This window comes from Leiobunum rupestre, chromosome 4 (assembly GCF_980474605.1).
Source record: "Leiobunum rupestre chromosome 4, qqLeiRupe1.1.hap1, whole genome shotgun sequence".
Classification (NCBI taxonomy): domain Eukaryota; kingdom Metazoa; phylum Arthropoda; class Arachnida; order Opiliones; family Sclerosomatidae; genus Leiobunum; species Leiobunum rupestre.
In genome coordinates this window covers 34,341,993-34,369,172 of record NC_143387.1, presented here as the reverse complement: position 1 = coordinate 34,369,172, position 27,180 = coordinate 34,341,993, and the positions used below count along the sequence as shown (strand labels likewise).

General features: G+C 39.6%; 1 protein-coding gene and 1 non-coding gene across 3 annotated transcripts in view; both read left to right on the top strand.

Moving 5' to 3' along the window:
- The window catches only part of LOC149947521 (Krueppel-like factor 7), a 166,861-nt gene extending 142,532 nt beyond the window's left edge, over window positions 1-24,329 (top strand). Inside the window, exons 1-3 of one of the 2 annotated variants that reach the window (XM_090171430.1) lie at window positions 22,175-22,342; window positions 22,461-23,340; window positions 23,598-24,329. In XM_090171430.1, the coding sequence (XP_090027556.1) occupies window positions 22,473-23,340; window positions 23,598-23,773 (1,044 nt within the window). In that variant the 5' untranslated portion in view covers window positions 22,175-22,342; window positions 22,461-22,472 and the 3' untranslated portion in view covers window positions 23,774-24,329. Of the gene's footprint in view, window positions 1-22,174; window positions 22,343-22,460; window positions 23,341-23,597 lie in introns of those variants that run through there. The other variant, XM_090171429.1, reaches the window with a different exon arrangement.
- On the top strand, window positions 20,473-20,544 carry LOC149947522 (small nucleolar RNA SNORD36). Its single transcript, XR_016480736.1, has one exon. It is a non-coding gene; the product is annotated as a small nucleolar RNA SNORD36 (small nucleolar RNA).
- Window positions 24,330-27,180: the final 2,851 nt, after the last annotated feature.

Genomic DNA, 27,180 nt, shown 5'->3' with positions numbered 1-27,180 from the left:
TTTCAAACGGCCACCTTTAAAAATAAAAACTACAACCACGTGTACCCTTCCCGAAAGCCACGTGGCGACATGTGGTTCCGTCGTGCGACCTTCTTCCTGGGGAAGACACCAGATGATTTCATCTTTCTCCTTTTATACACGAACCTTCTACAGCCAATAATCTTCAAGCCAAGTCGCCTACTCCAAGCTACCCTTAACCTTTTAACCTCTCCAATAAGATGCCACCAAATGTCAGTTTCCGTATTTAAACCACGCCTACTGAAATGGTGCTGTACAAAACCAGGGAGTTAGAGAGATTTTATGACAGACAGAGAGATGGAGTGAGTCCTCAGAGGCCTGAGTAAGTCCTCAGGGTCCTGAGTGACAGAAGAGCCAGAGACCGGACCGAGCCAGAGACTGGACAGAGCCAGAGACTGGACAGAGCCAGAGACCGGACCGAGCCAGAGACCGGACAGAGCCAGAGACCGGACAGAGCCAGAGACCGGACAGAGCCAGAGACCGGACAGAGCCAGAGATCGGACAGAGCCAGAGATCGGACAGAGCCAGAGATCGGACAGAGCCAGAGGTCGGACAGAGCCAGAGTTCGGATCGAGCCAGAGGTCGGACAGAGCCCGAGATCGGACAGAGCCAGAGTTCGTACAGAGCCAGAATTCGGATCGAGCCATAGTTCGGATCGAGCCAGAGAGTGGGCCGAGTTAAAGAGCGGACAGAGCCAAAGGGTTAAGGAGACCCAAACGAGCGACGTTGAACGGCACCAGACCGTTTCATCAATCGGTGAGCGAAAGCCACAGGCTTCAAACTATTGTTATAAAGAGAGAGAGCCCGCGTATCCCCCCCCCCCCCCCGCGAATTTCGTGTTTTTGCATTCTTATTGTTATTATTATTAAGTGTTTAAGTATTTTATTGTTATTTGTATTGTTATTATTATTTTGGTTTATAATATATAAAACCGTTTGGACACCCATACTCTCGTTGTATATTTACCTATATCATACCCCTAGACATTCTTGAACCCGGTTACTTAACGTTAAGGTTGTTTTTCACGAGATTCCTTCTACTTTGCTAACGCTAGGGAAACCAATAGTCACGTTTAATCGTCCTCTAGAAATTAGCGTTGCAAAATTCCTAGGTAGATTTGTTTTAAAATTATCAAACTTTCTGCCTGGCAGTTTACGGACGCAGCCTTAAATCGCAATGTTGCATAATTATCGCATATTTAGTCGACGATTGTTAAGAGCAGTGGCGGTCTGGCCATAGAGTGAACTTGCCCGATGGCAGGTGAGCCCCACGTACCGTTCATGAAGTGGGCCCCCTCAAACATTATAGCCTTATAGTTGTTAAGACTGGGGCCTATCGTCTCCTGGCAGCCCAAAATGTTAGACCCAGTCCGCCACTGACTAAGAGCTTTTATTTAGTAATATAACCGTAGAGCTCAAACTTCTACGCTGAATCAGGGAAATTCAGGCACAGTCTAGTTCCAGGGATAAGAGTAAATGCAGCGCGTGAAAAGGGGGCCCAGACTCCTTATCTGCCTATGGGCCCTGCCTGAGTCGCGTGACGGAAGAGGAGGAGCTACCTGAAATTCGCCCCGAATGTGCCAAACGATTCTGTGGACCTTTAATAAAAGTACAGATTATAGTTAATATTTTGAACGTTTCGCTCTGAAGTGTTAGGCGGTTCTTCAACTCTTTTACCGACATATTTTGCGATACAAACGATCTTTCGTGTTTGAAAAGGTAGCCGATTAAAACGCAATGGAAAAGGACGTTAAGGGCGTATACGTTGTTAGTAAGTTTTTCTTCGAAAGAATAGTCGAACGTCCAAGTGGCGCGAGTCCCTAACGAGATGGAAACAAATTAGCGGCTAGATGAGTATCGGCAAGCTAACCTAGACCTTAAGTTTTCTCCATGGCGTTCGCCATAAATCTCAGCGGGCTCGCGGGGGGATTTTGGCAGCGTACGGGGATTTCATTCTATTATAAGCGTTCCAAACGTTGAACTGTCTGCTGGAGCCGATTTCACTTCATAGGATCCCCCGACACGCGCTGCCCGCCTTATGAAAGCCCGCTTAATGTCCGTTCACTATCTGGTCTGCTTATTTTCGGAGACGTACGGTATTGCCAATTTTACTAGTTTTATCATAAATATTAAAATTTTGTTCCATGGTTAAAAATTGTAACTTAGTAAAAAAAAATTAAAAGATCTGCTACTACATGGAGTTGTCTGATAAAATAAAATGTATTTATCGTCGGGCAGCTTTTGGACCGTGGCCTTTCTTCAGCCTATAATACACGAATATTAAAATCGCTCAAACAAAATATACATTTTTACAACATTATTTATACAATATTATCTCCAACCTAACACCGCACTTTTTTTTTACTAGTTTTACATTATTTCGTTGCCTTACATTACGCTATTTATTTGTAAATAAATAATCAAATTTATTTTAAGGAAATGACTCGATTAGAAATTTTTCAATTTTAATACCTTTTCCGGTACAATTTCTCCGAGGTAAAACTAATGGATGTGTGGTAGTGTTGTAAGTCGGAAAATTTTCCGTATTTTTCCGAAAAATATTAAAAACGTTTTCATTCCATGATTTGTCTAATATATTGTTTGCAAATTTAAATAAAGCGGCATTTTTACCTCATTTTTTCTAATCTAAAAGTAAAACTAAACCTATAGACTAGTTTAAACTGGTTGAAATGTAACACTATTAATGTTTTGTAGTATGTTTACTGATATTAGTCATTTTAAATCGATAAAAAGTTTAAAACATTAAAAACCCTTGAAAAGTAATTTATGTTTAAATTTTTTATTTTTCCGATTTGCGGAAAATTTTCCGGAAAATTAACAACCCTAATGTGTGGTGTTTTTTTGGTGTAGTTCGTCAGGGCCGCTTTAACAGTTTTCCAGGCCGTAATCGAAAGTCTTACTACAGACAGGGTTGCCACGGTACCTGGAAAAGTCAGGGAATTTTAAAAATTAGTCTTCAAGTCAGGGAATTTAATTTCGGTTGCTGAAATATAAGTTAAAAAGTAAAAAATCATGGCACAAAATAAGTCGGGGAAAATGTCGGAAGAAAAGTGAGGGAATTTGATTGTGAAAAAACTGTGGCAACCGTGTACAAGCCCTAATATAGCATTTAATTTTTTTCTTTCCAAAATAAATGTAAAGAAACTTGTAGTACTTTTAAAATCTAGGCCCTTCCAAAATGCGGACCTTAGGCAATTTCTTATCTTGTGTAGTTCGGCGGTTCCCATTTTTTAGTTTGCTATGGAACCCTAAATTATCCACCTAATTCTGGCAAAACCCCAACTCTTTTTGTTTACTTATCTTAAAAGACTCTTGACACAAACGAAGATGGCCGCGCTGCGAATTCTCGGAACCCCTGTGACCCTTCCAAGGAACCCCTTTTTGGGAACCGCTGGTCCAGTCAGTAACGCGGTCCCGTAGTTTCTCAATAAAATATGGTCTTTCCAGCTTAGTTAAATATTTCTTCTCTAAAATAGACATTTTCATTTGGGAGATGGATCGTTTCGCGAATCTCTCATTCCCAATGGACACCTTAATTGTCCTTTTCTAAGGCCCGTGTGTAATGGCAATAACGAGACGGGCTTTCACTTGGGTCGCGACTCGAGCGTGACGTCTTGTCTCTTTCGACGTATGACGCGAGCTCGTTCTTAAGTGCTCAATTTTGCACTTGACAGTTTTCGGTGCAAGTTCCGCGGCCAGAGTTCCGCGTTATCTTTGGCTGTTTTCCCGCCTTTTCTTGGATGAGGGCCATCCTCGCTAGCCGCTTGCGCCCTTCGTTTTCTCTTCCAACATCGTGTATGTGGAGCTCACCCGGCGGAGACCGGGTCCATCTCATTCTTCGCACGTTGCGCGAGCGTGCGTGACTCGGGGGGAGGGGGGCGTCGCTGGCTTTAAGGTTTTTCCAAAACACAAACACTGTCCCCCCGCCCGTTGACAATTTGCTGCTCTAAGAGGTTTTTGTTCTAAGGTTTTACCGCGGCTATAAGCTTCTTTTTGTTTTCGCTTTTACACTTTTCGTTTCAACAAATATAAAAGTCGACGTGATATATCAGCTACGTTTCGGAAATTGTTTAGGACAGGGTTGCCAGTTCCCCCCCGCCCTCGGCGTCTCCCGTCCTGGTTAGGGTCGCCTCGTTCCTTCCCGGTTTTTGTCCTCCGCGCGGGGTGTGTCGGCGGAATCAGTGGCGTAGATAAGGCCCCCGCAGTGTGGGGGGGCCCCGGAGCTTTAGGGGCCCCCTAATTTCATATCAAAGTATATACTAGATACCGGATAAAATTCCGAATATTGTTTTGCGGGGGGGCCTCGCGGGTCTTAGCTACGCCACTGGGCGGAATGTCCTCGAAATGGTTTTCCAAGTATTTCACGCTGTAAAATGCATGCCGAAAATTGCCGAGTTTTGATAGTACCATAGTCATTCGTAAGTAAACAACTTCACTTCCAACTTTGTAACGAAAAACGCGTCGTCAACTCAAGTGAGTGAAGCGGTATTTTGAAAACGCACGGAATAGCTGTTTCTATAAAACGCGGTAGGTTACGTGTAAATGTTTTTTCTACGTCACTAGCTATAGTTATTGAAGATAGAGACAGTGGCGGCGCTAGGGGGTAGGCCAGGTAGGCCACTGCCTACCTGAAAATGTTGAGGGGCCCCAAAATCACCCTATAAGGGACCCCAAATTGATCTAGAAAGGGTCTCAAAATTGTCCCAAGAGATAAAATTATTGATAAATTACAATGAAACAATTGTCTATAATGTATTTAGAAATTTTTGAGGTATCTCCTAGTAAATAAAACCAGTTCTGTTATATTTGGACTCTTTTTACTGTTGTTAGAACTTTTTTGTTCGTCATGTACATCACTACTTGATTTTATTGAATCATTTCGGGTCGGGGGCCCATTTCTTTGGTTTGCCTACCCTCGCGAAAATTCCGGGCGCCGCCACTGTATAGAGAGCGCGCGCTGGAGTCGATTTTAGGCCCAAAACTATTCGCTCGCTTTGGGACGACAAGAATACACCTTTTACCCCAAACTACCAACTTCTTCCATACAATAACAGCCAAACTGTATTTTGAAGTTGCTCGCTATTTCTATAAAATTACTCAAACTAGCGAATAGTTTTCGCCTACAGATTTTGGGAATTTGAAGTCCACGTGCGAAACGCGCGTGCCAATAAAGTACTAGCTTAAGCTCGTGACGCGGAGAAAAACATTTTATACTTCTAACTTTTTTATTGTTTTATTTTATGGAAACAGCTATTCCTCGCTCGATTCTAACTTTAACAGATTAGCTCGTGCTTGGCGAACACGGGATTTCGTTTCCATGGTAACTTTTTCAATGGCACTAGGATTGTAGGAATTTTCCATTTTGGTATTTACTTATTTTACGCTTCGTGTGAAACAAGGTTTCATTTGAAATATTTTATTTCGAAATGTGTTATGACATGTGTTAGCTATGACAATACGAATGGTAAACTTCGGTTACCTCGCTTGCGTGGTAATTGGATCAAATACAACTCGTTTTGGATTGTAATTTTCGGTCCAAATAGAATTTGTATCTGCTAAATTTCGGGGATCAAATTTGGTTGTATTTTCGTCTTTTCTTAATATTACGAGCAAAATTATTATCCACTATATTTAACGCGTCGTAGAACAAAGCTATTCCAGTTTGGTCGAATGCCGTTTTGTAATTCGCATCCTTTGCGCGTTTCAAGAGTCATTAACTCTCACCGCGATGGAGGATATTTTAATGAAGGAACCATTTAATTTGAACAATCTCGGAGTTATCGCGGTCCACGCGGCCATGCCTAATTTCAAATTGCATCGAAACATTCGATCGCGTCTCGCCAATTTCGAAAAGGTTCGAGGTTCTTGGAGTGAGAAGAACCTTGGTTCGTAATGACTGTTTTTAACGGGCGCTTCGTGAGGTAGATTTACAACCCTTCATTAAAATAAAATTAGACGAGATCATGAAACGCGTTTTTCGTAAACATAAAACACGTTCCGTTTTGAGATACGCGGATTTCCATTTTGTTCCGCGCTCGTTTTGTTAATTCGGGAGGTCTGCGTCTCTTTTCCATCATTAGGAGACGCGCTTTGTTTTGCTCATTTTCCCTTTCAACCTTTAGCGTCGGAAAGCGCCTTTTTTAATGAACTTTTTCATTTAGTCCAGTTACTCGGTACGCGTAGGAACGTATTTTGCGTCATTTCCCAATGCCACGCTCTAACCCATATTAACGGTATTTTTCGAAGGTTATTTTAAAGAACATGTCATTGGCGAACACCGACCAGTAAATTGCTAGTTGATTATTCTACATTTTTCGAGATGTTTGTCAGGATTGGCAATTTTTTTAATTATTTAAAAAAAAAAACAAATAAATCGATTTTTTTTATTTAAATCGGAACTTTATTGATTTTTTTGATTTTTTGATTTTAAGTTTTATATAATTTAGTACTATAATTTTACTTAAAACAAATCTGATTCAATTTTTAAAGACTTAATCTATATAGATATATATATATATATATATATATATGCGTGTATAATGAATTTATTAAATTTAAGCTAATAATCATATAGAAGTTTTTATATTTTAAAACCTATTTCGGTACTTTACAAAGTAAATTTGACGGAATCTCCACCCACAGGTAGAATCCAATGCAACATTATGGGGAAAGTAGAAGAAAGATAATATTTAAACCTTAATTATAGCAATTGGCAAGGTTTTTCTTTTTCAAAAATACTATATCAAAATTGATTTAAATCAATAATTTAAATCAGCCAACCCTGATGTTTGTAATATACATCTTGATTAATATTGATTTTCCTCGAATATTTTTTACGTTCAAATTTAGTTCTTTAAAGCTCCTATATTTTTTGGATTTTATTAATCTCAAAGTTATTTAGGAGATAAGTAATTGATTTTGAAATTTCGGAGCAAGATTTTCTTTTTGTGCTGATTTCGTATTCATCATTTATGAACTACGTTTTCGGTTACATAAGAAATTTTAATTTTAAGTGAAATTTCTGGACAATTAGCGGAACCTCATAACCCGCGTACGCACTATGGTGATATTTGAATTTCGTACCAATTGATACAGGCGCTACCTCATTTCTAAAACCAGGTAACTCGAAAAATTCGATTTGCCTAAAAATTAATTTAAATTAACGCGTTCGTGTTTCGCTACCTTATTACTAAAACCAGGTAACTCGAAAAATTCATTTTCGATCAAATTCCTCTGGGGTTTATTAAGTACAAGATGATTGAAAATTGGTTCAAATTTAATATATTTAATACATCGGGGGATGGTGTGTATTTAAATGTTGTTAATAACTTATGATATTGGTCCGTATCATACTCGCAGCTATTACGTTACTTACGATAATATCTTAACCTTTTAAGATAACGCGCGGGTAATTTATCACTTGACTCGTGTCCCGATATATGATCGAACAGAACTTAGCGGAGCGTGATGGTCACGTGGGACAATCGAAATTGATATCGGACGTGACACATCATCCAGATACAAATCATCATTAGGAAAATAGCAATATCTTCTATAGCAGTCGTTGGCTACGCCCCCTAGCGTACCTTTCCGGTACCGTAAAAATAATAAATCCCCTGGTATAGGTTGGCAGCCCTCTCGGAAATGGAGATTTCCAAAAGCGGACACGGCTGCCAGATCCGCGCAATTCCAGAACGGGGGATGTCTGCACTAACTTCTATATAGGAGGCAGAGTTTCGTCGGGCCATTAGCCGTATCTCGGCATGACGCGTGCCAGCCAACTCCCCGTCCCTTTAATGGCGGGGCAGGTGACCTACGGGGCAGCGTTTATTTTTAAGTCGGGCGGTACGTAAACGGTCGCCGCCGTTTCGACGACCCAGAATAGTTGGCGCCTTCGCCGGGTCGAAATTCGCCAGTGAAAAGGGAAATGCTATATTTTATAGGACTTGGCTCCGAAAAAGTTTAAAATATTTCCCGAAAGTGGCCAACTTTTGTCGCTCCGCTCGCCTGGTGGCCTAGACTCCTTGTTTTTTTTTCTTACGCGTAATTTTTATTTTATGATATTTTATTTCGCGTGGGGGGCCTCTGGATTTCCGCGTCGCTGAGAATATTGTTATCGTTCGATAAAACAGCCCGCTTCGATCAGAGCCAAGACGAAAACTTATTCTGAAAAAAACTCCTAGAAGGCGACTTCCGCGGATGCATTCACGCGCTACGGCGACGCGCTGCTACAGGCGCTACTCGAATGATTTATATCGAGATGCTGGACCGTGAAGCTAGGCGACAAAAGAACAATTTTATTTCGCAATTACGCGTTTGCTGTGATGCAGAAAATCGAGGCAAATGTCACGTTGAACCGGGTTCGTTTTTGGTTCACTCTTCCAAAATTAGTTGGCTAACGAACGATAAACGATCGAAAGGTTCTAGCTGGCTAACCTTAAATTTGACCACCTAAATTAACTTTAAATGAGATGGGATACACTTTGGGGTACTTCGTAGATTTTTCGCTCTGTCTTTGAAATGGCGAAAATAATCACTCGAAAATCCCAAAGTATAATGGGGCTTACCCACTTTATTAACAGGGTTGGACATAAGGCACTAGTCACGGCATTTGACTACTAAAATAAATGCTCTGCAGTGGCGTAGCTGAGAACTCAGAGCCCCCCCCCCTGCTAAAATCTCAATGGGGGCCCCCTTTTCAATTTTTTTTATGATGAGCAGTGGCCCCCGCACCGCGGACCATCAGCTACGCCACTGATGCTCTGAATACTAAAATTAATTGAAATCTGGGGGCTCACTAGTCAATTTGACTAGTGAAAAATTTACCTAAATATTCATAAATATGGCGTATCATAAATTCACCATTCATCAATCCCATTTTATTTAAAAATTGTGATTGGCCAAAGTCATGTAACTCAAGTGATAATAAATTCCCATTTTAATTCGGACGGGTAAAGCAAAATGTTGGCTGTCCTTCTTGTTTTATACCCCCATTGTTACCCCCACTAGTCAGTGACTACTAAAATAAATGAAGATAGGAGGCTCACTAGTCAGGCTGACTACTTAAAAAAATATCCTTATGTCCAACCCTGCCAGTTAATATTAGACGTGTCAGTAAAACCTATTCAGCTATTTGCTAGGAAGTAGTAATACCTAGAGCTTGGACATGCAAGCTACTATTTATATGGTCATTGTATGAACTCGGTTCAAAAGGGCAAACTTCTATATGGTGAGAGAGAGAAAATCGACGCGAAAAAATTGTGTTAAGCCTAACCGAGATTTTGGCGTGGTTTTTCCATTTTTAGAAATGAAAACCAGCCGTAAGGAAAAAATTGAGTTTTTAAAATAATTGTAGTTGACTTCTTTGGCTAGCCAGTTAAATCTGATATACGACCAACAGGAAATATTTCATTCGCCGATCCCCTTATCGCCACTTAGTCTGTAAATTAAGTTTACCCTAAACACTGAAGCGCCGCGTTTTAGCATTTCATAGAGGTATTCCGTAATTCAAAAAAGATTTTTTTGCATTCAACTCAAAAGTTATAATCTGATATGTCGTTGTTAGGCTGGATGACTTGGCTGTCGATTTAATCTTTGGTTTTCCTATTTTTCCTTAAAATTAAAAATTTACATTATTCTAGTCACGGAGATAAAAAAAAAACCCTATCGAAGATTTAAATAATTTATAGTCGTTTTTCAAATAATTATTTTTCACGAATATCTAATCCCGTCTGTCGCGTTGAGTTATGGAGTGGATTATCTCTTTTTATCGGTTACGGGACCTAAGCAAAACATCGACCTACAAACCATGGACGAACTACTGAAGGACACTTTTCGCGTAGCCATCTACAACCGCTCGTCTACAACACTACCGACCAAGTATGACTCGTGTTTCAGGGCAATTTGTCTTCGCGTGTTAAAGGAGGAAGGGATGTCACGTGTCCAAGCGCCTTTTCAGGGGAAAGTCACGTAAGCTTTAAGTCACTAACAAACGTGTGGAATTATTGAAAAGAGATAAATTCGCGCCAACTCACGAATTTTTTAATCCGACATCAACTCTAGCTTTAATTAAACAATTATTTATTATATATTGAATATTTTATTTTCTTTACTTTTCCGCAAACTTATAAATCTTGTGGTAAAACCATTATCACAGAAATAAATAAATTGGAATCGTGGGCGCTTTAAAACGCTACTAAAATTCAAAATGTTCAAAAAACGGACACGTGAAAATCCCGCGTCACGTGACATTTTGTTTTCCTCTGAAGTAGTAGGAGCCAACGCGCCCTGGTGTTAAAATCGCGAATTAACACCATCCGAGCTGCTACGAAACGTTAGCGTGAAGTGAAGAGCAACGCGAGAAAATGTCCTTCAGTAGTTCATCCATGTACCGAATATATGGGTCTAGTTAAGTTTTAATTATGATATATGGCGCGACGGGGGGGTTGCAGGCTTTTGATTGGAGTGAAATGAGTAGACGGTCGGTGGCGGCGGACGAAATGATTATAATTACGGAAGTGCAGGAATTCCCGGCGAAATTACGACGGAGACTGGCCCAAGTCATTTGTTGTCATTGCCACAGAGAGTTCACCTCTTTTTTACGCGCGTCCCGGCGCCGTCGTCCCTCATGACTGGGGTTCGCTCTATTTCGGGGGTCATTTACTCGCAGTTTGGGTCCCCCCCCCCCCCCCCCGGACGATCCTGGCGAATCTGGGTCGGGAGGGGGGTTGTGGATTTTGAGCCAAAAATCGATTCGCCCCCGCTTTTACTAGATTGAAAAAAAAAGGAAATGAAACCTGACTGCGAGAAAAAAATTAACTCTTCCCTAAAATGTATTCATTTTTCAGTCTCCGCTATGCACTGGCGCTCGGTTTCTCGTCTTGTTGATACGAAAAGGGAATAAATCAACTGGGATTTTTGGTCAAATGTTAACGGATGTTTTTGCCCTCCCCAATTTTATTCGCTTTTTCCGTCAGAAAAGAGAATTTTCAAGTTAAGGAAATTCGGATAATTTTCCAAACCCATCGTTGAATGAGGCTGCTCTACTACGTGGCGCCATCAATGGTCGATATAGTAATGACCACAACCTTCAAATTTATTTTATTTAAAGGGCCAACAGAATCGTTTGAATTTTGGAAGTAGGGTTTGAAAAATGCCAAATTATGATTAGTGGGAACTGCTATCACGAGGTACCTAAATTTTGGCCTGAATTTTTTAAACGATTGTGACCCTTTAAGCTTACTGCAAAATATATTCGATAATACTATTGGATATTTTTCATTTTAGAATAGTGTTGTAAGTCGGAAAATTTTCCGTATTTTTCCGAAACAAATACAAAGTTTTCATTCCATGATTAGTCTAATATATTGTTTACAAATTTAAATAAAGCGGTATTTTCGCCTAAATTTTTCGAATAATAAAGTAAAACTAAACCTCTAGACTAGTTTAAACTGATTAACAATGTAACACTATTAATGTTTTGTAGTATGTTTACTGATAGACATTTCATATCGATAAAAAGTTAAAAACATTTAAAAAGTAATTTGTGTTTAAATTTTTTATTTTTCCGATATTTTCCGCATTTTATTTTTCGGAAAATTAATAACACTATTTTAGAATATTGAAAGGTTCATATTAGTTATTAATACAGGTAAATCCCGCGCTAGCTAGAAACGTGTAGGCTACGCCTTAATTCTGTGAAGTATAGAATACTCGTACACGTAATGTTTCGTCAGGCGCTCTTCCGTATTTATTGGTGAGCAAGATCGCGTGGTTTGAAAGAAAAGACGCAAGACGCGACATCGAAGCTTCGCGAATTCTTCCCCGTGACTCAGTGACTTACGTAATTTTTGTTGATTCACTTGATCTGCTCGGATGATCAGTTGACGTGCCTTCCCGACCAATTCCTCTTTTTTCCCCGGGTTTCCTGACTTTTGCGCGTCAGCTGATGCTTCGATTAGAGAGAGGAGAGTGTTTCCTTTCCTGCCGGCCGCGGACCCCCTAACTTCTCGAAATAGAAAAGGGACCCTTCACAAATTCTAGGTTCTCATTTCCAGTTCAACGTAGTTCAAGACTCAGCGTTGCCAGACGTACGATAATTATCGTACACGTCGATAATTTCAACGGCGTACTGTCTGGTACGCTATTTTTGATAATTCAGTCTGACCATACGATAATGTCCGATATTTGTAGAAAATCGATTAAAACAAACTTTTTAACATTAGATTTTGGTTTTCAATAGATCGAACTTTATTTAAGGGTTATTTAAAAAAAATTATTTATTTATATTCCCAATAAACTCAAATTTTCCGCCAATTGTACGACATACGATATTTCCTTCTGAAATCGATATATATTTTTGTCCATGGTACGATAATTTTATTATCAGGACCTGGCAACGCCGATTCAAGAGTATTTTATTCAAAAACCATGTTCGAAACGGTTATCTAAATAATAATAATCGGCTAGGCTAATACCCAAGGCACCACCATAGGCCTAAGTCATCAAGCGACTTTTAAAGCCATTAATTCAGGTAGTAATAATAGTAATATTTATAATCAAACAAATATTAAATTTAAATTTTTTTTTAGTTTTCGTGACTCAACATAGCGCGTGTGCTTAGTTATTATTTTTTATAACTCTTTAGTGTGGTCACTAAAAAGTATTTCCTAGAAATCCGCGTGCCAAATACGGAAAAGAAACTGAACTTTAACCTTTGGAGATTTACCCATTAGCTTTTGTAAAAAGATCGTGTAGCGGTGAAACCGCCTTTGCAGTTTCTGCGTTTTGGCGAAATGGACGCCCGCTAATGTACGTGTTGCCAGAATTGACGGCGTTGATACTACTTCCGGCTCTCTACAGTAGACGAGATAGGCTTATTTAATTTCCTCCGCCATCCGAAAGAGGGCGTAACCGTAGACGATCTTTTCAGAATTCATTTTCCTGCCTCCCCCAGACTCGACTCTTCGAGGCAGACAAACTGACGGCCATTCATAGAGAATATTTCTATCAACGCGTAGACGAAACATGTAGACTTGCGGGTTTTACTCAAGCGTCACGAAGATTAGCTCACTTTTTATTAGGCTTAAAAAAGTTATGATTAAAGGCCGACTACATAAATCTTCGGTTAACTCTTGTCTTTCACTGGAAGTAGACTGACTGCATGGCACACGTGTATTGCAGTAAGCCTACTTCCAGTGAAAAACAGAGTAAACCGAAGATCTATGTAGTCGGCCAGAACAGAAACTAAATTGAAAAATCGTCCGCTAACACGCGCTACGACTTGTTTATAACGTAACTAGCGCCAATCATCCCTAGCTTCTGTTAAACCTGGTGACCGAAATGTGAAATTCGTTGAGTTTATATTTTACACGTTATTCTCCTTCAGTTCTGCCTCGCGTATTTTGAATATGAAGGTAAAAATAGACTCTTTACTTTGAAGCCCAGTTCACATTATACAATTATTTGGGCCATTGAACTATATCCAACCAATTGTAAGCAAGAAAATTGTATAGTGTGAACAGACAAATTGTAACAATTGTTCCTACTTTTTCTGTTCACACTATACAATTTTCTTGCTTACAATTAGTTGGACACAGTTAAGTGGCCCAATTAATTGTATAATGTGAATTGGGCTTTAGTGTCGGTAGACGGACGTGTAAAAGTCGGAGAATCATGCTAGCTATTGCTCCGTGAGGTAGTCAGAAATCAACTACAGAAGCACCATGTTAGACGGAAATAAACTAAAATTTGCAGTTATTTCCCGTATTAACACGTGCTTTTTGAAAAGGCCTATTGCCACATAGTATTACAGGGTTGCATCTAGGAGCAACAAACGCAGCACCCCACACAAGAAGAATGCAATCCGTCAAAAGTCGTGCATTTTCTAGCGTACATTTTTTATTGGTTAGACGCTTTAGCGCCTGTTGCCGTCGGAAGGGGAAAATTCTGAAATCGTAAAACGTTCAGCGTAAAGGCTCGTCCAATGAAATTTGTACACAACACTTCCTTAGCGTGTGTGTATAAAGGCTGGCTACGTTCTCCTTGTGTTTGTTGCTCCTAGGTTGCATCAAGTCGGGGAATTTGAATACTTAAAGGATCTTGAAACATTTCAATAAAACGTTTTTTAGTTAAAACATATCTAAAATATAAGTTAAAATACATTGTAACATTAACTTACGATAAATATAAAATATAAAGTTAACAAAGGTCCATTTTTGGTCTAATTAAGGTTAGGGTTACCTGGGCTTGGAGCAACAAACACAAGGGGAACGCAGCTAGCCTTTAAACACGCTATCGCAGTGTTGTGTACAAATTTCATTGGAAGAGCATTTACGCTGAGCGTTTTACGGAACTTTAGGCGAAAGACAATTCCCGAATTTTCCCCTTCCGACGGCAGCAGGCGCTAATGCGACTAACCAATGAAAACTGTACGCGAGAAAATGCACGACTTTTGACGGGTTGCGTTCTCCTTGTGTGTGGGGGGGGGGGCTGTGTTTGTTGCTCCTAGGTTAGGGAAAAACTCAAAAAATGGTCGGAAAAGATTGTGGCAACATAAAGAATGATCAGGGAATTGTAATTAGCTTTTACAAGTTAATAAATCGTCGACGTACTGCGACAGCAGCGTCGTGGTTTCGACCAAGTCTGAGAGTTACATTGATCAAGTATAACCGCGAGATCCGACGAGAGGTCCAGCAGACGATGGCATTTCTACGGGCTCATCCTCGATATAGTCGTAGACGGGCCAATGCAGGGGGGGGGGGGTGTTCTCGACATTCCATGCGTGGCGAGGTGGTTGTTGCGGCGCGGGGGGGGGGGGGGCGACGTGGTAAACGATTCCGAATCATTTGCAAAATCAATAGGATACTGTATTTGCAGGGGGGGGCTACCTTTACACGAGCGAACGCGCGGCACCGGATGTATCAATTTATAACGATTTCGTAGGAGGCTCTCTTTCGAAAACACTCGCGGTTTTAAAAGAGAGAGATGCCCGTCGTCGCTACGAAAGCCGGGAAGCATAGCTGCCAGTTGGGCTCTTTTATAGCCCAATTTGGCTTCTTTTTCTGTCTTCTTGCGGGGGAGAAATTAATTGGGTTTTTGGGCTACTTTTCCGAGGTTTTCGACAGTGGCGTATTGAGGTTATTTGGCGCCCAGGGCCAAACTCCTAAATTTGCGCCCCCCCCACCTACGCCGGCCCCTAATCAATAACAAAACTAATATTAATCTATTACAATTTAATTGATATATTAAAAAAAATTCAAGTTTCCAATATCCGCTTTAATACTTTAGGCGCCTCTTTGGGCCCGGGGCGTATGCCCCCCTCACTACGCCTCTGGTTTTCGATAATATACACTAAAATCGGTAGGATACCAATTTCTTTCAAAGGAATACGCATTTAAGCAAATATAGTACTCGCATTATCTGAATTAACTTTTTACAGAATTTTCAATCGTGGGGTAAAAAAAATATTTCGAATAATAAAAATTGAAGTTTCTATAAAATTTCCCATGACACTTAAAACTGCAAACGCCAATAATTTGAAAAGTGTGCCTTTTAAAAAAAAAACTCGCCAAATTGGGCTAGAATTTGGACTTGTTTATAAAATATGGCCTATTTTAAATTGCGCTGAAAGTTGGGCTCCTTTGAAGAGCAGTTGGGCGGTAGAGTTAAAATTATATCTGGCAGCTCTGGGTGGGTACGCGCAGGGGGGTCAAAATGTACGCGCGCGGGAGAAAAGCTAGGCGATCCCACGCTCTGCCAATAAACCTTTTAGACTTTGAATGGAATTAAAAAAGGCGACTTTGGTTCGAATTTCCTGTAATCAAATACCTTTTCCCAAAGCTCTACGTACCGGCTCAATTTATAGACATTTTCGACTAAATTTCGCTGACTCCAATGTTGTTTTACCTCTGAGCGTATTTTTAGTATCGTATTCATCGTGACATTCTCACGCTTCTAAACTGATGACGACGTATTACAGGGTTGCCACGGTACCTGGAATTCCTGGAAAAGTCAGGGAATATTGAATATGGGTATAAAATCCGGGAAAAGTCAGGGAATTTTGAATATGGGTATAAAATTAGGGACACAAAATATCCGGAGATTTTCAGGGAAAACCTGGAAAAGTCAGGGAATTTGATTGTTAAAAAACTGTTGCAACCCTATATTAAATTGAGGGAATTCCGTGATACAGTGCCGTAAATAGAGCTCTGGCGGACCCCGGGGAGGGGCCCTTCAATTTTCCGTGTAGTGCTTTTTAAATTAATTTTACGGAGTTGTATTTGAACTATTTGGAATTGGGGGTAACGTAAACAAAACCGTGAAAAATAAGTACTTTTCTCCTTTTGGTAATTTTACCATCCAAAATGGTAAAAATTAAAAATGTTTAAGACATTTTTTGAGACAATAGAATTCAGTCGCCCGTTATAGTAATAACATTACCGCGGAGTATGACCAGATAAATTTAATTAATTGAGACCATCGTTGCTATGATGTATTTATTTTCTATTTATAACGCTAGCCTGTCGACGGGACGCCATAGCGTATTATCTTTTAATCCGACGAAAGATAATTAGTAGCAATTAGGAAATTTCGTCGGAGCGAGAGTGAGAGGCGCCGAAGATGCGTTTAGAAATAAAAGAGGCCAATCGATAGAGGGCGCTAATAAGATTAAACAAATATCGCGACCCCCTCCCGTCCATCTCCGCCGCTTCTGGCAATAACCGCACCCCGACTCCTCCACTTCACTCCTATTCACGAAGGAAGGCGGACCCCTAAAGGCCCATTTAGGATCAAACGACCCGTAAAAATGCCCGCGATAAGTCTAATCTAGTTAAAAATGGAACCGCTAGTTTATTTGTTTGCTGGATCGCAGCTTTGGGGGGGCGGGTGGGGGCAGACAGGACCTCGCGTAGGCGAAATGCGTTAACATATCTACTCGTCGTTGTCTCATCCCGAGTGTAATCAACCCTTTCAGCGCCACGTGAGCTGGGCCATCTTTAATAATAATAATAATCAGCTAGGCTAATACCCAAGGCACCACCGGGGGGGGGGGGGGTGCTCGTATTTGCCAAAAATGGGGGGACAATTTGATTCGATAATTACATTGCATCCCAGTTATGTCCTTTCTGACGTCAGTGTCATAGTTTTAGGGGCATTTTCATCATTTTATTCTAGTACTAATTAAGAGTAAAAAACGGTCCGATAACGCGACCGGATTTAATTTTTTTAAATTAACATTTTGGGCACTTTTAATCTGAATTAGTTTGTCTTGCCCAAGTAGTTAGAAATATTTTATTCTAGTATAGCTAGACTAGGAACTAGATTTGTGAAAAATAACGTCCAATATTTATTTAAAGAAACGTTTGTTAATTCTTTCAACTGAAAAATGCTTTTCTAGATGACTGAGTGCGTAAACTTGTAAAATGTATCCCAAATGACACAAATGAACCCCTCAATTGAGATCATCTTCATCCTTAGACCTTCGTTTATAATTATTTCGAAGTTATCGATATAACATGATCTTGGTTTCAATTGTCGATTTTTTTCATTAGTGCTCAAAATGATGAATTTCGCACTTACATTCGGGATGTTTAAAATATTTGATGGAAAAATAACTTTTGTTTTTCATTTTTTCTATTAAATAATTCATATGAAAACATTTCCGTAATAATTAACGAAATAATTTCCATAACTCTTATAAATCAAATTACAATATTAATACGTTTATGGTTTAAATTTTTAATAAATAAAAACTCGAAAAGGGAATATTCGGAATTGAGCGCGGTCCTTCGTTAAAAGCGTGTTTTCCAATATTTAATGAGAGCCTCCGAGGAATAAATTAGATCCATTTTTTTCCAATTTTTCATTTTTTTAAATGCCGCTTTTAATGCGATTATAATTAACTGTCGAACGCAAAAACTGGTCTAGATGGTTTTTTGGGTCCTACCGGGGTCAAACTCGAAAATTCGTGTTCGCGGAATATTTTTAAAAGTGATAATTAATAGGTAGAGAAAAAATATGTCTTCACGATTGCAACACTTTCGGGGAAAAAAAATCCACCTTTCTTATTTATGTTCGTAAAACGTGATATTCGGCGAGTTTTTTTCTCAAATAATAATTAGTTTAAAAAAATGTTTCGCGCTATATTAACTAGAGCGCTTGTATGTACGCCCGATAAAAATTATTTAAACTTCGCCGCCAGTTTCTAAAAGCCTAAAAAGAGATTAAAGTTAATTCCAAAACGCTTCGGCGTTGCATTTCAGGAAACTGATAAACTATCTCTTCAAGTTTAAAAAAAAACTACTTCTCAGAGTTTAATTTCGACAATAGATTTAGATCACGGAATGCTTGAAAATTTGTAATCGATAAGGAGCAATTTGGTATTAATAATTTATCCTTATATATCAGATCCTTTTTCCACCATCAAATTCCTTTAAACTCTAAAGGAGACATCCCGAAGTGTAACCCACCGATTTTGTTCAAACTCGGGGGATTGGTAGACCTTCATGTATCATGAAAAATCCTAAAGGGAATTTATTCAATGGGAAACCGTTTTGCGATGGCAACGAAAAATGTTTTTGACAACAACAAATGGAAATTTTCCCATTGAAAATAACATGGGATTCTGACCGATTCCTAGGACCCCCTGTGAAATATTTTAACAAATTTCAAAATTTCGAAAATGCCCAAAAATAGAAAAAATTGATAAAAATTGACAAAAATAATATAAAAATTGATCAACTTTTGATCAATTTGAGGTCAAAATCTCATGTTATTTTCAATTGGAAAATTTTATATTTTGTTGTCAAAAACATTTTTGGTTGCCATGGCAAAACGGTTGCTCATTGAATAAATTCCCTTTAGGATTTTCCATGAGACATGAAGGTCTACCAATCCCCCGAATTTGAACAAAATCGGTGGGTTACACTTCGGGATGTCTCCTTGTCAGTAATCGGTCGAAGAAAGAACCGTTAACCACAGTTTTAATTTTTTACTCTCTTCACTTTCCAGCCCTTAATTAATCTTAAACTCTTCCGCCATAGCTAATAGTCTATAGAGAGAACCAGGAATACATACCTCTACTTGGAATGCTTATCCTGGCGTATCGCGTATGGTAAGATCACTCTGACGGCTTTGGCCCCGCCTACGAGAGAAAAAAATTCCCTCAGCGCGTGCTCCCCTCTCACGTTGTTGTTTGTTAAGTTAACATAGTGACGTCAAAAAACCGTCAGACACATCGAGACGAAAATCTGCCGCGATAAGCATTCCAAGTACATTTATGGATTCCTGAGAGAACTTATTGCAACATTTAGAGAGCTTGTAAAAACCAAAATCTTTATTTGTGATAGAATAACAGGAACGAAATCGCACAGGAATACGTTTTATTTTTTTCTATTAATTAGCTTTTTCACTTTACATTGAACCACGTAGCGGCCAAAACGAAAAGCTCATAAACTTCCGGATTTATCGTCAGCTTATTTAAAGGCCTAGGTTTGCTTCTGCCTGTTCCCCTTAAATTAACTTGCCTGAAAAGCAAATACCCTGGTGGTAGGCCAACCGCTGAACATGATGGCCCACCACCAGGGTATTTGCTTTTCAGGCAAGTTATTTTAAAGGGGGACAGGCAGAAGCATTAAACCTAGGCCTTTAAGGAAAATCCCGCAGTTTGAGTTTATACGACTCGAAACAATTCAAAGACATTCAGATTTGGTGACCGGTTCTTTAGATGCGAACAGTAAAGGACCTAACACTGGAATTGTACTTGCCCTGTCACCGCCAGATTAGTTACGCAACCCATTAAAACTAATTGGGTCTTAGCGATTGATTAGCGCCGTAAAAAAAGCCTATTGTCGTCATTTGAGGTTCTGGTTTCATCACGAAGCGGGTCACTCTAATTGCGAGCTATCGTCTAGCTGGAAGGAATTTGGTAATTCGATATATTTAAACGCTGGTGTGACAAATGCATTCTCGTGGAAGGTTTTTTAAATTAAAAACTTTACATACTATACTTTATACGCACGAGAAGGCAAAACACATGGCGGTTTAAAATAAACTTTAATGTTGGCTGTAAAAAGGCCCAATAAAAAAGCAAACGAGACGTTTTATTGGACCTTTTACATCCAATAAAAACTTTAGTTTAAATCGCTATCTGTTTTGCCTTTAACTCGTACATCTATATACTATATATGAAGTTTTAGTTTAGTCACTTCCGTAACCACAGAGTTTCGGTATTTAACTTTTTGAATTGTTTGTTTTTTACGTTCGATCTTGTTTATTTAACTTATCATCTTGTTAATATTTTAATTTTCCCATTCGTACACGACCTGGAAATTCAGGCAATTTTAAAAAGGTCCCATAAAGTCGGGGAATTTTAAAAAGGTCCCATAAAGTCGGGGAATTTGTAAATGGCCCCAAAAAATCGGGCAAATAAATTTTTGAACGATGTATAAATTTTTTTACCTTAAACCATTGATCAACAAAAATGATCTGGGTAAATTTGACAAATTGGTCAGGGAAAGTCAGGGAAATTTATTCCGGAAACTATGTACGAACGCGGTTTAAACGTCGTGGAAATCTCAATAGCTGGCGCCAGTGGCGTACCCAGGGAGGCAATAAGAAGAAGAAAATAAGCATGACCGAAACCTTCATAAAACGTTTTTTGCTTATCAGTACAAACTACCTAAAAATGTTTTAGGACTCATCGCCCCCCCCCCCCAAATCCTGGGTACGCCACTGGTTGGCGCTGCGGAGTCTACAATTTATATGGCAACGGTTGTATGAATACTTCAATTGCGGATATTTTAAACGAAACTGTAACTCTAGTCCAAATATTTAAAATCCCTGTTTGCCATAGTGGTACGTGATTCTGAATTTTCGGAAAAGTGAACTTTAACCGTTTACTCAAGCTAGAAATTAAAACGTTGGCAAGAAATCTTTTCTAGGAATTTTAATTAAAAGCAACTTCCATTCAAACCACCGCCCGTCTCGTCTCGTCTTGACGATGACATTGTTTCGGATAGAGAAATAATTCAGCAATATTCCGCTTCGTTTTGTCTATTTCGGAAAGAAAGTAATCAGAAAAGAATGAACCCTTTCTAAGCGGACAATTTACTTTGTAACGCGAAAACGTCAAAAAGGTTTTCCCTAAGTTTTCAGTCGCACCGCCAGATGGCGTTTGTAAGGGAATGGATGACGTTATCCCGTGATAAACGTTTTCGATGGAAATCGCGGTTAATACTGGGTAAATTGTCAAGTTACTTCCATAGCGCGCGTAAAGGCCTTTTCGCGACGATACTCTGGTGATTCTCTTTGTAGCTCAAGGCCTTCGCCTGATCTCGAAATAGATTCTCTCGGATGAAACTTTATATCTTCGCAATTTATTTTATAGCCAAGTTTATATACTGTATAAGATGGCGGCGACCCGAATATTCCCTCCTTCTTATACCGCGCATTGTTACCCGCTTCGCTTTAGGTTTCCTTTTACTATCCTAGTATTTGAAAATTCAAAGTTATAACGTGATAGATTGGGACGGTCGGACTGGCGGCTGGCTTTCGGGATTTCTCATATTTTCATGAAAAAATTGATACGTTGTTAGTGGTATATCGACTCGGAAAGTAAACCAGCCACTATTGTTTACACTCAAGGTAATTAGTTGACAAGAAAAATTACTAGTAAATTTTCCCCGCAAGTCGCTATAGCGTGAATATCTTAGATTAGCCACGCGGGCAAAATATTTAATCTACATTGTTTACGTTCTTTCTCGAGAATAAATAACGTAGCTTAGCGGTTATACAGTAGAGAATTATTCACGTTTTTTCCGGCCTCTTTCGGCCGGAAATTCCGTCGCTATATCATCCGAGTTTGAAAGACAATGTAATGGAAGGAGGAGAGAGACGGCTATCTCGTTAAGGCTTACGTGTCCCTTTCTTCCCCATCTCGAGAATATCTTTTAAGATAAGTAAAAATAATGTAGCCGCTATTCATTTCAAACAGCTGCCGGCTCGATCGATCCAGCCAGCCGCGCGTTTTCCTCTCTTAAAACGCGTCCACGATCCAGACCTTCCCTGTACGCGTACGGAGCCAGTTTCGCGTTGAACTTGAACTCGGTGTAGATGCGCTCTTTCGACAAAGTAAACGGAAATATGGTTTGGAATACTGGCGGCGGAAGGCGGATTTTAACGTACCATAATCGTGGCGGAATGATACAGACACACGCGAGTAGTAGACTTAAGTAGAAGATCATTTCGTTTTCGATCCGTATTCAGTCTATTAGCGAGGGCGAAAACGACCGAGTCGCCATCTGGTATAGAACTTGGCAATTGAATTTCCGCGGTTTTTACGAAATCTCTAAATACGAGAGCGTTAGGCCGATAACTTCGCCTAGTTGATCTTTATACTGAACTTTGTTTCGTTTGTCGCAGACTGCCCTGGAAATGGAGCGATACCTGAGGGAGGAGCCAACGGCTCGCCGTAGCGCCGGAAAGAGGCTAGCCGCCGACATGTGTAGTCCTTGGGACTTGTTCTCTTTGCCAAAGGACCGGGACATTCAGGACACGTCCGGGGACTCTTCGGACAGTGACAACCCACACTGCCATCGCCATCATCGGTCGGAGCGTCGATATCGGTCGAGTCCTTCGTACCTGATGGGAGAATTAGGGGACACTGGTAGTTGTTACACCGGAAGTGACGCCGGCAGCAATAGCGGAGCGGAAGACCGCTTAAGCGTATCCGATTTGGACCTCAGTGACCCTTCGATCAACGCGGTCAGTTTAAGTTCCTCGTCGAGCGGGATTTCTTGGGATTGTGACCTGGTGGCTAGTCTCGGACTCCACAAACCCAGCGGGAACGCGGCCGTCAAAAGCGGCAAGGGGAGCGTGGCTTCCGGTTCCGGCGCCTCCGCGGTCGCCGACGGCCCGGTTTCCGGTAAAGGACGCAAGTACGCGGTGACCGCGTCGTCGCCCGGCGAGACGCTGACTTTGAAGATGGTCAACAAAGGTGGCTCGGCGGCCTTGAACTCCTCTCCGTCCCTAACCTCTTCGGCCGCCGGGACGGCCACGGTGCACATCGCCTTGACCAAGGGAACCCTACTGCCCAGCGCGGCCACCGCTGGTTCACCCTTGCTGACGGCGTCCGTCTTGACCGCTTCCGGATTAGCGGGCGCCGCGTCTGGCAAGACCAAGGCTAGTCGCTTGGAGATCCAATCGGATGGGCGAAGGCGAATTCACAAGTGCCAATTTACTGGCTGCAAAAAAGTCTACACGAAGTCGTCGCATCTGAAGGCTCATCAGCGGACGCATACCGGTTTGAATTTTATTTTTTCACCTCAACCCACCCTTCACCCCCAAACCTCGTAACGAAACACCCTAAATTGTATCCCGAACTGGGTGCCCGAAGGACTGGTCTCCGGTAAGTGGTATCGGAACGGCTCTCTAGGGTTCCAAGAGTTCGGGACGTCAATGTGTTCGTTAAAACTGCTATTAAGTGACGCTTTCCCTCCCGCGCGCAATTCCCCGATGATTTAATTTATTTTGTCTAATTCTCTTTTTGTCGTTGCGTAGGTGAGAAGCCGTACAAGTGTTCTTGGGAAGGCTGCGAGTGGCGTTTCGCGAGGTCGGACGAGCTGACTCGCCACTACCGCAAGCACACCGGTTCCAAGCCTTTTAAATGCAGTCACTGCGAAAGGTGCTTCTCTCGTTCGGACCACTTGGCGTTGCACATGAAACGGCATCAGTGAACCGAGATCGAGCCACGCTGCTAATCCGTAGAGCCTCAAAAACACTATCGCCATCTGGCCGTGTGGAGTTGAAGCTACCGAGTCGCGAATCGCTGCCGGGTTTCGTTGTTTTTCGATGTATTTGTTGCCTTTGAAAGGTACTACCACAAACGCGCGCGCGCGTCCGCCCGCTCTCGCGAATTTGTTTTTGACTCGGCAAGTTGCGACCCAGAGAACCGCGTTATCGACAGTTTCCATTTACACGCGTTCTGTTCTAATCCCCGCAATTTGTTTAATCGCTTAAATTAACTACCTTCTTGTAAAAAAGGAGTCTTTTAAAACTTAAGTCATCCTCAAAATTGGCCTATCGTTAAAAACTACGAATTCGGCGACGAGAAAATTCAGGCGCTTCAATAAATGCCTCGCTCTCTTTCATCCTTACATATCCAAATTGAGATCACTTCGCCAACTATTTTCAGTTGGTTTATTATTACAAATTAGACTGGCTAGCCAAAGAAGCCAACTAGAAACCATACTCGAGTCATAGACGTAATTTATGTCCTTAAAGCTTTCAAACTAGCGAAAAATATCACTAGAGAAACAACGATTAAGATCGCGAGCGTTGACTTTTAAAATTATTGTTAAGCCTAACACAATTTTCTGGAGTCGACGCTCGCCATAGCCGCGTTTTGAAACCAGCCCTTATTGACGTAAGATTCTGTTTTATTGAAGCGCCTGGTCCGAAGTTTCTCATTTCGTTTTCACGTATGAAAATTTAACTCTATTAAACCTCGGTATTTTTAATGAATTCCCGCTTTTCTGAAGAATAATATCAAAAGATGAAACTTAAACCAAAACAGGTTAATTTAAATACGAGATATATTAACTTCTAGCATTTTGTAGTGATAACGTAGTTCTTTTCTTCGTCGACAACTTCCGGGTCAAAGAACGAATCACGTTTCGTGATCCTCCGCTAAAAAGTGGCGTTTTGCACTCTGCGAATTAAGGACAACTTAATACATGAATATAAACTAAAATAGCACATTCGAGGATTTTTTTAAAATTAAACTATGTGAAAAGTACGCGATTTCGAATTTTTGTTGCGAGAAACACGCTAAAAAACAGCCCGCTGGGTTACGGTCACCGAGCTGTTATTTGCTAGTCGAAATTTGAGCCAGTTTTGGAACATAAACAAAAAAACATTCTTATTTTTAAGCGGACAATAACAAATGAAGATTTAAGGATAAAAAAAAATGCGGTTAAACTTCTAGCTTATAAATATAGCTCTCAAACCTAGGTGAAACAAAAAAAAATAAAATAAAAATATATTTAAAAAATTCCCAAGGAATTTTGAGCTAACTTTTTTGTATATATAGAAGTTAAAAAAGTAAAAAAAAATACAAAAATTCTTGCTTTTTTCGTTTACTGGGCATTAGTAAATAAAATCCCAATAAAAACTTTCCATGTTGCTTTCGAAATGAAAAACAAAAAAGGTAAAAAAATAGAAACCCACCTAACGCATAATAATAAATTAGCAAATGAACAAAAGCTAAAATTACTTCGAGGTTCGCCCTCGAAGATACTTAAAATTCAAAGGTATTTAAAAAGAAAAAAACAGCTTAAGAAAAACTAAAAACATGCGTATACTATTCCAGATGTTAAAAAAAAAAGTAAATTGAATAAAATAAAAGTTAACTTTATTTAGAATTTGGCCGGTGATGCAAAATTAAATATTTACTTTAGTATACATGTATGATTTGAAGAACCAAACAATTTCTTATTAAAACGCTGAAAAAACTGCCGATAACCGAATATCTTCCTTTACATACGTCTAATAAATTACAAGCATTTTGTTACTTAAACATTACATTAAGTGAAAATTTAAAAATTAATGTTCCAAAATTAGTGTCTGAAATGTTTGAAATGTTTCGCGTACCGGCCAATATATGCTAAAACGTTCTGCTTGGTGGCAGTATAACTTTACCTTGCCATTAGCCGGTTTCTTAGCATTTTTTAGGTTCGTTTAAGTTTAAATAATTCTTCAAATACTACTAAATGTCGTTTAGATCGTTCAGTATATTAACATGATAATTCTGATGTCCCAAATACGCTCTTGCCGTATTGCAGCATGGCGGAACATCCTGTTGTTGGACTTCCTCTACGTGCCGGAAAGAAACTAGGCTAGTAAGCTCGGTAAACAGAGTCTACAGCGTCACACACTTGTCTGTCAAATTATCTACATTAAATAATTAATTTTTTATACATAAAATAGTTGTCTGCGTGGAACGTTAAAACCAAACAGCGTTTATATTTTTCTTACTAAAATTACTTAAGTTATGAAAACTTTATTGATTATTTTAAAAATAAACTTAATTTAATTGAAAAAATTACATAGACCATATTTTGAGTGTGTTGATTGCGTCAACAAGCAGTAGGCGCTAAACACGTCAATATCGCTCGGTCCTAGTCTTTCCCGCGTGTTATCTGTGCCGTACTTCAGTAACTCTACTGCGGGTGTTTTCTCAACTTTTCTCATCGCCTTATTAGATTTGAGGAACCATGATATTGGTAGTCGAATTATTTTATTTTAAAACGACTGAAAGTAGTAGTTGTCGGTATTATTTTAAACACGTTTATCACGAAAATCTAGGGAAACAACACTGCTATAATGTGTCTGGTATTTCGAAACATTTTGAAGCTTTATTTCATTATTCTTTAATTCGCAAAAATTGAAGCCAATTTTCTCATTTAAAGTTATTAATTTTATATCCAATAATGAAGTCAAAATTTAAGAAACCGAAGAAAATAAATTAAAAACTGTATCAGTAACTAAAAAAAATCCTTGACCGTTATTTTCGGTAACTCAATTGTATAGAACATTTATTAAAAATCCATGAATATGGTGGCTTATTTTGATGTTATTTTCGTAGAATGTTTCACCATTTTATATAAATGCCTAACTCCAAACCAAAAACCTACCTACGACAGTTATTGTGATGGATGCATTTTTCAATGAAAAACTCATTATCGACCCCATAATAATAATAATAATAATAATAATAATTAAAATGTCTATGAAAATAATTTCGAAATCAGTTGTCATCGTTCCCATTTTTCAAACCCGTTCAGATCTGCCGAATTTGTTCATTGTGTTAATTCATTAATTCTTTTAAAGAATTAAATAAATATATAGTTTTGCATTTAAAACATTCCTAATAACGTTAAGATCCTGACCCTTTTTACAAAAAAAAATCATTTAAGTGCCAGATTCCGAGGCCAAGTGTTAATAATGTGCCTGTTTTGTGAAGAGAAATTGGGGAAAGGTGCGATAATGCTGTTGTTCATACGTGTTACTGAGAGGTAATAAAATTGCAGGTGCAAGATGAAAATTTGTCATTTTATTTCAAAAAAAGTCCAGCGAACAGTAA